Below are 14,634 nucleotides of genomic sequence, written 5' to 3' on the forward strand. Positions count from 1 at the left end.
TTTGGGGTTTGATCCCTGGATAAGGACCTAAGATCCCACATGCCTTGGGGCCATGAAACCAAAACAAAAAAAAGATGAAATATTGTAACAAATTCAATAAAAACTTAAGATAGACCCTGACCAAGGAGAGGCCTCCATGCCCAGTTCCTTCCCACCATACCCCTGGGCACTGGGGCAATATTGCTCAAGTTTCAGTCATTCTGGAACCACCTTCACAATTTTGCCTTATCCTTTAAATCATACTATTTATATTTCTGAAACGTGACATTTTAACCTAGATTATTTTAAAAGAACAGCATATATTGTTGCCAGTATTTCATTATGACTTTGTTGCGGTTCAGTCGCTCAGTCGTGTCTGACTCTTTGCTACCCTAAGGACTGCACACGCCAGGCAGGCTCCTCTGTCCTCTGCTGTCTCTCAGAGTTTGCTCAGATTTGTATTCATTGAGTTGGTGATGCGATCTAACCATCTCATTCTCTGCTGGCCCCTTCTCCTTTTGCCTTTCATCTTTCCCAGCATCAACATCTTAACTACTAGTTATATTTTCCCCATCACTTTAAAAATAAAAACTAATAACCAGGCGAAGAAAGCTGCTACTGTTTTCTAGCTATTGAATGGTGGAACGTAGAATTCAGGCCTTCTTCAAAAGCAACAACCCAGCAGGGAAACGCTGTGGGTTTCAGAGGGTAATAGACTTCGATCGAGACCAGTGGACAAAGCATAGGTGGTGACCGTGGCAGGCCAGCGTTGCATGACAAACATTCTGCATTCTGGCTGGAACATTAGTGGCACTAAAATTCTGCGAATTATGCTGGAGTCCAAGGCTCTGAAAGAGCCGCCTCGGAAGGGACTGCTGGGACGGCTCATGGTCCATGAGTGGCTCCACAGGTCCAAATAAGTACCTGATGCCTACCACAGTCCCTCTGGCCAACAACTGGTGGCACCCAGGTCTGAAGAGCTATGTGCTGGCTGCGGTCATGGAGCCAAATCCTCCTGCCAGTGTTTATCTCTCTCTTTCTCATCCAACTGTTTATCAGCTTCTCAGAAAATAGCGTTTCCCAAATCTCCAGATACAAGGACAAGCAAAGACCAAAAACTATGAATGATGGTAGGTAAGCCATCCTGAGCCCAGAGGCACTGCTTCACGTGTGCCGTGGCTTTTATATTTGAGCCTTCCTGGAAGGCTGAAATTTTCATCTCTAAAGTTGCCTTTGGGTGTTGACTAAAAAGATGCAAAATGTGGGAGATACCAATTAAGTTTTTGAGGGGCAAAAGGACTGCAGCCTGGGAGACAGCACCTCAAATATCTCTAAGAGACTGCTCCCAAGAGGCAGGTGGGGGAAGGTCAATATATAAGGTTTTGGTGAAGGGGGAGCTCAATGCAATCAAATGCTTACTTTACAAGGGGTTTTCTTTAGTCACCAGGAGCTGATGGCACCATGAAGAGATTCAGTGATTTTTCTATATATGAAGAGATGTAAGGATTGGGATTATGAAATCAGTTCCTGAAAATATCTAACTTTCTAAAGACCTGTCCCACCAGATTCCTTGGAGCACAGAGTGCCTCACTCCACCCTGAACTCCTTCAGGGGGTGTTGAAGGTCAACAGCCACAGCAGCACAGGGGTCAGTCTCCACAGAGGCTGACGGCAAATGCCCTTGGCAAGTGCCAGTTTGTAGTTGACGATGGGAAGACATTTTTAAAAGGTCTTCATGTTTTTGGTGAAATCTAGTTAAATTGGGGTCTTCCCAGGTGGCTCTGGTAAATGGTAAAGAATCCACCTGTAATGCAGGAGACAATTCTTGGGTTGGGAAGATTCCCTAGAGTAGAAAATTAGAACCCACTCCAGTATTCTTGCCTGGAGAATCCCCTTGGACAGAGGAGCCTGGAGGGCTGCAGTCCACAGGGTTGCAGAGTCAAATATGGTCTTTTTTTAGTGTTTTAAGATCTTAACTAATAAATTCTTAGTTTGGGTCTTATCAAGTCATTACTTTGGTTTAGAGACTTCCCTTGGTTCCCCTCCCCAACAGAAGAAATGTTGAAATGTTAAAAGCCTTACTGAGTTAAATTTACGAACCTGGAGATGACGTTTCCAGTATCCTAAACTGGAGTTGTATAGATAGAATAAGGACGGGATTTAAACTACTTGGAAAATGCCCTGTAAAGCCAAGGTTACCATTTTTATGAAGACTCTGAGACAGAATAGTTACTGCTTTCTGGTTTTCAGAGTCAAAAAGATAGTATCTATAGCCAAGTTTGTCTTCCTTCCTAAAACCGAACCGAAAGCTCTTAGCTTTGCCCTGAGATGAGAAGTTCCTTTGAGAGGGTTAGGGGCGGGGGCGGCTGAACCAGAAGACCTGGCTTGCCTCCTTTGGTTTCATCTCTCCTGTACATGTTTCTCTCACTTAACCTCGCAATCATTCCCATACATACTTTAAGCGAAACAATGTTCTCTTACCACACCTGCCACATTCTCCCCAGGAAGAGTGCCTAAAAACATAGGCTGAATGTAGAAACAAATCTTTCCCTTTGTCCTCTAGCAAATTGGAGTCACACTAGCATTTTTCAGAAAACCTTGTTAAAATACTGAGGAAGAACAAAAAGGGAGGAAACAAAAATAAATCCAGAATCATAGATGACAGCCATGAAATTAGAAGAATGCTCCTTGGAAGAAAAGCTATGACCAACCTAGACAGCATATTAAGAAGCAGAGACATTACTTTGCCCACAAAGGTCCATCTAGTCAAAGCTATGGGTTTTTCCAGTAGTCGTGTATGGATGTGAGAGTTGGACTATAAAGAAAGCTGAACACTGAAGAACTGATGCTTTTGAATTGTGTTGGAGAAGACTCTTGAGGGTCCCCTGATCTGCAAGGAGATCAAACCAGTCAGTCCTCAAGGAGATCAGTCCTGAGTGATCATTGGAAGGACTGATGCTGAAGCTGAAGCTCCAATACATTGGCCACCTGATGTGAAGAGCTGACTCAATTAGAAAAGACCCTGATGCTGGGAAAGCTTGAAGGCAGGAGGAAAAGGGGATGACAGAAGATGAGATGGTTGCGTGGCATCAGCAACTCAACAGATAGGAGTTGGCACAAGCTCCAGGAGATGGTGAAGGACAGGGAAATGCTGTGTGCTGCAGTCCATGGGGTCACAAATAGCTGGAAATGACTGAGTCAACAACAAACAGATGGCAGAGTCTGGCCTTCTAGCCAGCTTGGTTCTGGGGCTGACCAATCTTGGTCAGTGTTTCTCAGAAAACAACTTCCCTTTCGGAGGGAAGACCTGGGTCAGCCTATTTCTGAGCCTCTCCTGAGTGCTGGCTTCTTAGCGTGGGGTAATTTCCCCTTTGAGCTCACATTCAACCTTCCCCTTTTATAAGCAGGTGGTTTCTTGGACATGATACTTTCATTTCCAAAACCTCTTCTATTCTCTCACAGGAGATTTTCACCTCCATCATTTCTAACACTCCAAGTGATAGACCTTCCCACAGGTACCCACAGGACTCTGAGAATGATCCCACATCAAGTGAGATCTCCTACTAAATGGGTTACTTTGATCCCCAGAGCTTTTAACCCTGATGTTCACTTACATTCGAGAGTTTAGTAAGCAATATCTGAAGAAGTTCTAGTTTGCTCTTGGTACTTTGAATTAAGAATCTTCTTCTCCAATACCTAATGAGTGAACAAAAAATACTAAACTGTAGAGAAGTTCTCTTACTGGGAGCAATCAAACAACAAAGGGCAAGCATGGAAAGAAATAGAAGACTCTGGATCAGAACAGCACAGCATGGCAATACTCCAAATGCCACCATCACCCCTTAGAAATGACCGAGTCACTAAATTCCAAAAATGTTCATTAGTACTCCCAGATCTAGAGAGATGCAAATTGAGTGGGTGTCCCATTTTTCACCCTGTTCTGAAGAACAGAGAAATAGTTACAGAGAAGAAATAAGGAAAACAGAGAAATTGAACAATGGATCTGACTCTGATAGAAACACTAGTTCCTGGGCTACAAACTGGATTTAGGGGGCAGATCTACAATTCAAAGATATCCCTTGTTTGGAAATTAGCAATTTTAGCAATTAGCTAGAGTGAACCCTGGCAGTGGAAAAATGGCAAAAGCTCAGAAGAGAGTATAGAGTCCAGATACCATAACAAAGTCTGGTGGCACCGACTCACGTACGTTCTCTCCCTTTGTCAAACGCTTAGAACAGCCAAGTGAAAAGAATGTGCTGTGTGTGTGTGTGTATCCAGTCATTCAGTTGTGTCTAACTCTTGGCAACCCCGTGGACAATAGTCTACCAGGCTCCTCTGTCCATGGAATTTTTCAGCAAGAATACTGAAATGGGTTGCCATTTCCTACTCCGGGGGATCTTCCTGACCCTGGAATCAAACCTGTGTCTCTTGCATCTCCTGCATTCGCAGGTGGATTCTTTACCACTAGCGCCACCATAAAATATGGTAAAACTGTCGTTTGTCAGAAAAAAATTTTCCAGGACAGTGGTAAGGTGGCCAGGATGTCACTTATACTATGTCAGCACACATGGAAGGTCTGAAAACAGCTGTCAAAGCATTAGTAAGATGAAAATAGACAACACAGAGCCTAAGCAAACACTGCGCAGCTAACAGTAAATAATGAAGGAGTTTATGATCACGTGGGCTTCCCAGGTGGCTCAGCGGTGAAGAACCCACCTACCAAAGCAGGAGATGTGGGTTTGATTCCTCCGTTGGGAAGATCCCCTGGAAGAGGAAATGGCAACCTGTTCTCTAGTATTCTTGCCTGGAAAATTCCACGGACAGAGGAGCATGGTGGGGTACAGTCCATGAGGTTGCAAACAGTCAGACACAGCCGAGTGGCTGAGCACACACTTATGGTCACATGCAGAGAAACAGATGAACTGTCCTAGAAGAAAGCATAGCTCAAGGAACAGATGAAAATCTCCCCCACCAGGGCTGAGCTGGGAAACCCCAAAGGAGAAACAGATTCGGTGAAACATATCTCAAAGTCAGAATGAGATGAAAAGTCAGGTCTCTCCAAGGAGATAAAATGAAGGCTACATATTTGACAATGAGGCAAGGCTTGCAGGTGTTCCCTTTATTTCTATAGTATATATTTGTTTATTTCTGCTAATGGTGAACGCACCAAGAATATCTGTCATGCAGACTCTACATATACTTATTGTATTGGATTCTGGTAGCTGCCTCCTTCCTCTGCCGTCTAGCATAGAGTGTGCTGATATCTGGGGTGAGCTGGGTCTTCACTGTCTTCCTCCTGGTAGATTTCTCAATCTTTTCTATCACCTGGGTACCTAATTCCTATGTTATAACCTATGTTATATATAATCAGAGTGACTTCTGTAACTCTACAGACCCTCTGTGAGAAAGGTGTGCTCAGGGATATTGTTCAGCAAAATGAAAATGAACTAAGGGGAAATGTGGGATTCAAAAAAGAGTAGTAAGCAAAGAAACCAGTGAAACAGAATTAACTATAAATGATTGATTACAAGTTGATAGCAATGTAAATGCATTGATAGTCTAGTAATAATTGATAACGATTTAATAATAATTAAAATTCCAGATGACTTCTTCCTGGGGAGTGGTGTGGGAAGGGAAAGGCAGAAACTTCAAGCACATTAAGATCCTTGTATAGGCGGAGAATGTAGATCTTGATGAATCAATGATAGAAAAAAGAATATAAAACATATCTCAAAAAATTTTAAGGAAACAGAAACAGGTGTGACTGCAGGGTGTGATGAGGAAAGAAAGGAACAAACAATAAATTGATGAAATAATATATACATTGCAAATGCTAATGAAAAATAAAGGAAGTGCAGCAACATATTTACATAAAACAGAATTTAAATGAAAAATATTTAAGGAGAATAATAAGCAATATTCCATACTGACATACAGCTCAATACATGGAGATGACATATTATGAATCTTTATTCACCTAACAATATAATTTTGAAATATAAACTATGAAATAGAACTACTTTCTAGCCAAAGCTGATAGAAACTTAAAAAACACTTAACAAATTAAAAACCCCATGGACTCACTTTACATGCCTATATCAGAAATCAATAAAGCAAATAAAATATAAGGAGGTGGTATAGAGTATAGTAACAGTAATATATGAAATCTTGTTATCCATTGCCTAAATTTTTCTCTTACATGCTCATCAAAAAATTTTGATTCCAAAAATATTTTTACTCATCCTAGATAAACTTGTCAGATTCAGTTGTTCAATTTTTTAGTTATTAATTATTTGCAATACCAATCAGAAAGTTTTTGTTTTGATATCGAGTATAATATATTTTGATGCCTGGCATCCCTAGGTATTTGAAATTGTGATCCCTCATGGAAGAAGAGAAGAAGACCAAGGATGGAACTTTATGGACTAACAACATTTTAGGCATAATTAGAGGAAGTGGAACCAACCAAAAAACTCAAAAAGAATGGCCAGAAGCATTCCAAGAGAACTAGGAGAGAGTGATGCTGGAGGTATTAGGAAAATGTATTCAGGAGGACCAAAGTGACTAGACAGAAAACAAATACACACACAAAATCAGTCTTCAGAGTAAAAGGAGAATCTGGCCCCGAGAATGCTGTGGAAATGGCTGGTGTCGCTTTCTTCAGGCACAGAGGAAAAGAAGGAGAGAACACAGTGCTTCATGTCGCGGACGGTCGCGTAGGTCAGCTGTCCTTCACTGGTTTTTCAGTAATAGGAAGAAAGACTACAAGCAGGATTGCTGGTTAGTTCTACAAATACTTAGTCTAAATCTCTGAGATGGACCCAGGTCAGGTCATTCCCTGACCTGAAGTTCAGCCTGGAGAGAAAGGAATGAGGCCATAAGGAGCAAATAGATATGGAAAACGATGGAAACGTCAAGAAAAGTAAAGGTCTGAGTCATGCCAAAATGCAAACGAGAGGAAAGGAGAGAAGATTCTAGTCAGAGACTAGAATATTGGTATTTAAGATTTCATGGTTGCAGTCCTCTGCAATGATGGCAAAATTCAAATTTAGATCATGGTAAGAATTTGTTTAAAGTAAGATGAAGCATCAGAATTTCTCTGGATGGTGGAATTTCAGCTGACTTTTGATTTTTATGTATCCTTATGTCTTATACTGAATATGTATCACTTTTATAATTACACAAAGATAAAAATCCTATTTAAATTTTTGAAAAGTTGGAGACCCCTAACCCTCAAGTTCCCATCTGTAAATCATGGAAGGAGGCTTCTGATTGGTCTGACTTGGTCAGATGCCTTCTCCCTGGATCGATGAGTGCGGTGTGGGATTAGCCCAGTTTGCTTCAGAGGTGTAGCCTTCGATGTCTGGTCGGACCAGGGAGTTAGTGTAGGATAGGGAGGTTATTTTTTAGAACTTTACTTGTCTCATCAAAGTTAGATGATGCTATCTCATTTTTTTCCTAGTTTAAGAGGAGAAAGTAAGAAGGAGTTAGGGTTTAAATAGTGTCAGTGAGAAAGTGTCTGGACTTAGGAAAATAATAAAGGAAAATGCTCCAGGTATGGATACATTTGCCATGAAACAGGAATGACTTAACAAAATGCATTTTATCTAAAATTGAGCAAATAAAAATATTTATATGTTTGTACTTAATTTTTTTTTTCAGAATGTACTGCAGCGGATAATTGTCAATCATGTATAAACAGAAAGAAAGTAAGTTAACTTTTATATGAAGAAATTGTCTTGGGAGTATTATAAAGGCATGTAATTTACAGCTGTAGTCTAAACGGTGTGCCAAACTTCATTTTACACAGTTCTCTAATAATAGGAATGACTGGTCACAGGTATTAAGATGTATTTCTGCATTTCACACCATTCCTTGAGAACCTAGAAATAAAGGAAAAGCTTAGTGTGAACATGTACTTACTTCTAGAAAATTATACTTCAAAAACAAAATGATTTTTTGTATGAAAAAATTATAATTCAATTTTAAATTTATTTAATTGGAGGCTGATTACTTTACAATATTATAGTGATTTTGCCGTACAGTGACGTGAATCTGCCACAGGTGTGCATGTGTTCCTCATCCTGAACCCCCCTCCAGCCTTCCTCCCCATTCCATCCCTCAGAGTCATCCCAGTGCACCAGCCCCGAGCACCCTGTATCATGCATCAAACCTGGACTGGCGATCTGTTTCATTTATGATAATGTACACGTTTCAATGCCATTCTCCCAAATCATCCCACCCTCGCCCTCTCCCACACAGTATAATTCAATTTTTGAAAAGAAAAGGAAAAACACACTCTTTTAGTCTGGTTCAAAGTCCATCTCCACTTGAGACAAGTTTGCCTTCCCCACATATTCCACAAAATCCCATGATGACAAATCTCACTCCCGGCACTGTGGAAGCCCATTCTTTTGTATACATAACTTTACTGGTGCATGTTTGGCTGTGCTGGGCCTCCGTGGCTGCCTGGGCTTCTCTTTGGCTGCAGAGCGCTCGGGCTACTGTCTCGTGATGGCGCTCAGGCTCCACCCTATGCTGGCTTCTCCTGTTATGGAGCACAGGCTCCAGGGCACTGGGGCTCTCCGCAGTTGCGGCACGTGGGCTCTGCAGAGCCCAGGATGCTGTGAGCTCTAGACTCCAGGGCTCAGCAGTTGCTGGCACGTGGGCTCTGCGGAGCCCAGGATGCTGTGAGCGCTAGACTCCGGGGCTCAGCGGTTGTGGTGCAGGGGCTTAGTTGCTCTTAGGCATGTGGGATCTTCCTGGATCAGGGATCGAAACTGTGTTTCCTGCACAGGTCAGCAAATTCTTTACCACTGAACCACCAGGGAAGCCTGAAACCTGTTCTTTGATGGTTTGTTTGTTTTATTAATTGGAGGCTAATTACTTTACAATAGTGTAGTGGGTTTTGCCAAACATCAACATGAATCAGCCACCGACTCACTTGTGTTCCCCATCCAGAATCCCCTTCCCACCTCCCCCCCATCCCATCCCTTAGGGTCATCCCAGTGCACCAGCCCTGAGCACCCTGTCTCAATGCATAGAATCTGGACCCGCGATCCGCCTCACATATGATAATATACACATTTCAACGCTACCCTCTCAAGTCATCCCACCCTCTCCCTTTCCCACCCAGTCGTAAAGACTTCTTTACATCTGTGTCTCTTTTGCTGTCTCGCATACAGGGTCATCATTGCCATCTTTCTAAATTCCATATATATGCATTAGTATACTATATTGGTGCTTTTCTTTCTGGCTTACTTCACTCCGTATAATAGGCTCCAGTTTCATCCACCTCATCAGAACTAATTCAAATGCATTTGTTTTAATGGCTGAGTAATACTCCATTGTGTATATGTACCACAGCTTTCTTATCCATTCATCTGCTGATGGACATCTAGGTTGCTTCCATGTCCTGGCTATTATAAACAGTGCTGAGATGAACATTGAGGTACACGTGTCTCTTTCAATTCTGTCTTCCTCGGCGTGTATGCCCAGCAGTGGGATTGCTGGGTCATAAGGCAGTTCTATTTCCAGTTTTTTAAGGAATCTCCACACTGTTCTCCATAGTGGCTGTACTAGTTTGCATTCCCACCAACAGTGTGAGAGGGTTCATTTTTCTCCCCACCCCCTCCAGCATTTGTTGCTGAACCCTGTTCTTTATTCTACCATAGCTTCTGTATCTAAAGCCCTCCCTTTCTATATAAATTTTTACCTATTCTTCAAAACTCAGACAAATTCTCTGAAAGAAATCTTATGTAGTTAATCAACTAGGAGTGAGTACTTTCTCTTACGAACTATCACATTTATTATCTGTTCCACTCCTTTCGAAATTATAATATTTTTCCACTTAGAGACATTTTTTAAAATAGAGTGGACATATTATATCTGCTAGTTAAACATTCAGCCTCTAGGAAACAGTGCTTTAGGGCTTCCTTTCTAGCCCTTAGTGGTAAAGAATCTGCCTGCCTACACAGGAGATACCCAGGTTCAATCCCTGATGCAGGATGATCCCACATGCCACAGAGCAACTAACCCCCTGCGCCACAACTATTGAGCCTGTGCTCTGGAGCTTGGGAGCCACAATTACTGAGCCCATGTGCCCCAGAGACCGTGAAAAGTCACTACCTGAGCGCTGCAACTGGAGTAGCTGCCGTTCGCCAAAACTGAAGAAAGCCTGTGCAGCAATAAAGACCCAGTACAGTCAAAAGTAAATAAATGAATAAAACTATAGAAAACAACGCTATATACATCAGTGTAATCTAACCTCTATTATCTCTATCACTTGGCCTTAAATAATTAGTAAATACTCTTTATCCTCTCTATGTCCACTACTATAAAATCCCTCTTTGCACAATAAGTACCTTCCTCCTCTCTGCATTTTTTTCCATTTTAATGATATTATCCATCAGTCTAAAGTCTGTAAGCTGACTTCTCACTTGTCACTCTCTGAAGGGTCTCTGGTTGGCATGGCTTTGTGTTTATACAGGTCATCTTCCTTAGCTACAAGAAAAAAAAAATCCTGTAATTTGTCTTCAATTATGCATTAGTAATTTAGAGAGGTTGAATATATTCTGTTCTTCTGGGTAATTTGAAATTCTGCTCTTTGAAGACTTTTTAGCCTCAGTTAAGGAATTAGATCTCTTTGTGGTAAGTGACAGACACCCAGCTCAAACTAATTTAATCAAAAGAGAATATATAGACTCACAAAACTGGTAAGTCCAGGGTGGCCTTGACTTCATGCGCAGCTGAGTCTAAAAGGCTGTTATTCACATTTCCTCTCTTTCTTTTCATCTCCCAGCTCTGCCTCCCTCTGGATGTGCTCAGTTGCTTCAACCATGCCTGACTCTGCCACGCTATGGACTGTAGCCCGCCAGGCTCCTCTGTCCAAGGGATTCTCCAGGCAAGAATACTGGTTTGGGTTGCCATGCCTTCCCAACCCAGGAATCGAACCCAAGTCTCCTATGTCTCCTGCGTTGCAGGCAGATTCTTTACCACTGAACCACTGACCTCATTGTGTTCTACGGTGAATGAACATTCCATAGAGCTGGGGAAGAGGCAGGCTCTTAGCAGATCTCTCCCAATGCCTATACAATTCCGCGAAAGATTCTGATTGACCCTTCTTGTCTCTCCTGTCCGGTTCAGCGCTAGTTACTGGGCCCGAGGAATGGGCTGCCCTGGCCGCCATCACCTGCATCCGGTGATTCCAAGAGGAAGAAAGTGGGGGAGCATAGCTGGCTGATTGCGGTCTGGGAGCAGTCTCATAGGATTGGCTACCAGCATGGAACTGAGTTGGTCACATTAGAACCTGAGCTTCCCTGTTTACTAGATGTGTGCCTTCATGCGCGTTGCTGGGCTGCTCTGCGCCTTCTGCTCCTCCATCAAGTGGACATAGCAGTCCATAGCTTAGAGGCTGTCGTGAGTGTGAAGTGAGTTAATACACATACAGGGCTCAGAACAGTGCCTGTCACATGGTAAGCCTTATGTAAGTGACAGCCATTTTTACCACTCTGCTGTCCTTTTTTTTTTTTTTTAAACTCTTCTAGATTGTAGTCTTATCTCCCACCAGTGGTTGCCACCTTTATACCTTGCTTTTACTTCCTTCAACAAGGGACTTAGAATTCAGCTTTCCTATTTACCACCAGCGAGCAAAAGGGGGAAGGGGGCAAGGCAAGGCTGGTATAAGCACCTCCAGGCCCATGTATAGTAGAAGCGGAGTCCCCAGAGGAAAGCGGGAGTGCTGCAGACGAGGGGAATAGGAAAGAGTGTGAGAGAGAGGGGCGAAAAAGCAACCTACCTACGGAAATCCTTATTAATGCTCTGTGAAGGAAGGTCTTAGTGTTGGTTTACTAGGGGTTCCCAGGTGGCCCAGTGGTAAAGAATCCACGTGCCAACACAAGAGACTCAGGTTCAATCTGTGGGTTGGGAAGGTGCCCTGGAGGAGGAAATGGCATTCCAGTATTCTTGCCTGGAGAGTCCCATGGACAGAGGAGCCTGGTGGGCTACAGTTCATAGGGTCGAAAGGAGTCGGACATGACTGAGCACACTCACGCAGTTCTTTCACAGAGCCTGAGAAAATTCAGGGACGTGTGATTCCTTGAGTGACTGCTGTTCAGCAGAATTATTAATACGAAGGAGTAAGGAACGCAGAGAAACTAAGGGACAAGAGCCAAGCAAAGATGTGATCTCTGCCAAAGTCTACACTTGGCCTGAACCCTGGGAAGCCCTGGGACAAAAGGTTATATGGCAGACTGGTGCCTGCCTTGAGGCAAGCAAACCCATCGTTCAGAACCCCGTATACCTGTCAGCTGGCGATGCACAGTGGCTCAGTGATGAAGAGTCCACCTTCCAGTGCAGGAGATGCAGAAGACCCGGGGTTGATCCCTGGGTCGGGAGGATCCCCTGGAGGAGAGCATGGCGACCCACTCCAGTGTTCTTGCCTGGAGAATCCCATGGACAGAAGAGCCTGGCGGGCTACAGTCCATGGGGTCACAGAGAGTCAGACACGACTGAGCACACACGTGTGACAATACAACATACTGTCAGTTACTGATGGAGGTGGAAGTAACCTCATAGGCCAGCTGGTACCCATCCATGAGGACATGCAAGAAAAAGGGCAGCTTGAGCCACTGCCTGCCACCACACACTGCAGCTGGGTTTGTGTGCACGGGCCTGGTAAAGCAGGTCTGAGCAAACCACCAGCAGCATCAACTACAAATAATAATAATAATAAGATGATGGCTGTTATAAATTGAATGCTTATCAAACTAGTACCAGAAACTTACTGAGATTGCAATTATTATACTTGTTTTTTTTTTCCTTCCAAACACAGTGTTTTTGGTGCAGTAAAGAAAAGGCTTGCAAAAAAATTTGTTTTCCAAATTCTGAGTGTCCTGCCAGTTGTTCATTTTGGTTAAACTGTCAAGGTGAGTTGTCCTTAGTTGAATTTTTATGTACTTTTTAATAACAGACTTGCAAACACTAGTGATTTGCTACAGTTGAAAAATTATTATATTGACTTTATCAAAATACAGCATATCTGTTCATTTCTGTTTCCCCTGATTGCTTCCAGCCAGGTCAATCTTTTTCTGATTGGTGGGTGCCTCACCTTACCGATTGTTAAATACTTCAAATTTCATCTCTAAAACACTCCTATATACAATGACTATAACCCAGTGAAAGGAGGGTTGTGTTCTTAAGTTGCTTTAGGAACTCCAGGAGTTTCTTATAAGCTAATCCTGGGGATGAGGACATACTGAGTTTGAGCCCAGTGGTGTTATTATAATTTATATTTTCTCAGCTAATGTATTCAATACTGAGAATTGCCAATCAAAAAGAATGATTCCCTAGAACTAAACTCATCTCAATCATCAAAGAATCTTTAAATTATATCTGTAATATTGTATTTTGGTTTTTTTTTAAATTAAAGTGAAAGATTACTAATTTTTTTCACAAACCCATGTTTTCTTCAGATACCATCAGGTAAACTGAATTCATAATTGTTGGTTGCAAAGAGCTGATATGAGTGAGTGATACTTTGTGTATTTAGTATGAATGGGGAACCCCTAGGCTTCTACTTCATCTTCTGCCCTCTGGTTTCATTATACAGGTACACCAGGCTGATAAGTTAAATAGTATTGAGAGGAGATAAAGTTTCCAAGTGCTGGAGATCTGATTTCCCAGCAAATGTTAGTTGTCTTTTTTTTTTTTTTTAATTGTCTTTTTGATAAGGAACTCTTGAAACTCAAACAGTAAACCACCCCCCCACTACCTACTATTTGTATTTGTACAGAAACAGTAGCCTGAAGGACCTTTTTTTTTTTTTTTTCCTGTTGAGATATTGCCTGGGAATGAGTTTAGAGATAAAATAAAGGAAAAAAAAAAAAAAAGCTAGTGGCCTAATAGTTCACCAATTTAGAGATGAAAGTAGTGTTAGTCATTCAGTTGTGTCTGACTCTTTCTGACATGATGGACTGTAGCCTTCCAGCCTCCTCTGTCCATGGAATTCTCCAGACAAGAATACTGGAGTGGGTTGCCATTCTCTTCTCCAGGGAATCTTCTCAACCCTGGGATCGAACCAGGTCTCCTGCATTGCAGGCAGATTCTTTACCGTCTGAGCCACCAGGAAGATAAAGAACATTTTTTAGCAACCCAGATTATTTTCAGATGTTAATGACTATTGCGTTAAAGATGGTTTTATTGGAGTGTATAATGTATGTTACTGTATAATTTTTAATAATGACCTGTGAATTTGTATTTAAGAATCAGACTGCATGGTAGTAGAAATGATGAAACTATGAGAAATTAACCTTCTGTTGGCTTAAAATATAGTTCTTTTCATTCATTTCAGTTGACGTGTTTGGATTCCTGATGCTTCTACTCCTTGTAATCATGGTTATAGCCTTCATTTGTCAATTCTGCATTTATCAACATTACCTACAGAGGTATGTTCATTTTATCCTTAGTAAGAATGCACTTTGGGATAATATCAGTGAAGAGAATGAGCTAGTAATCAAGAAATGGTTTACCTTTTTATGTAATAAAAATAATACATGTATCCATATGATAAGGACACATCACTTTTTTGAAAAGTACAGAAAATTGTCAAATAAAAAGTTTAATTTTTCCACTCCCCACTCCACCTCTGACACCTCCT

General features: G+C 42.0%; 1 protein-coding gene across 1 annotated transcript in view; it reads left to right on the plus strand.

Moving 5' to 3' along the window:
• The first annotated feature begins 961 nt into the window (after positions 1-961).
• Positions 962-14,634, plus strand: part of PTTG1IP2 (PTTG1IP family member 2) — an 86,827-nt gene continuing 73,154 nt past the window's right edge. The window contains exons 1-4 of the mRNA XM_042249122.2: positions 962-1,109; positions 7,641-7,687; positions 12,811-12,904; positions 14,329-14,422. Of these exons, the coding sequence (XP_042105056.2) occupies positions 962-1,109; positions 7,641-7,687; positions 12,811-12,904; positions 14,329-14,422 (383 nt within the window). The remainder of the gene's footprint in view (positions 1,110-7,640; positions 7,688-12,810; positions 12,905-14,328; positions 14,423-14,634) is intronic.

This window comes from Ovis aries, chromosome 4 (assembly GCF_016772045.2).
Source record: "Ovis aries strain OAR_USU_Benz2616 breed Rambouillet chromosome 4, ARS-UI_Ramb_v3.0, whole genome shotgun sequence".
Lineage (NCBI taxonomy): Eukaryota > Metazoa > Chordata > Mammalia > Artiodactyla > Bovidae > Ovis > Ovis aries.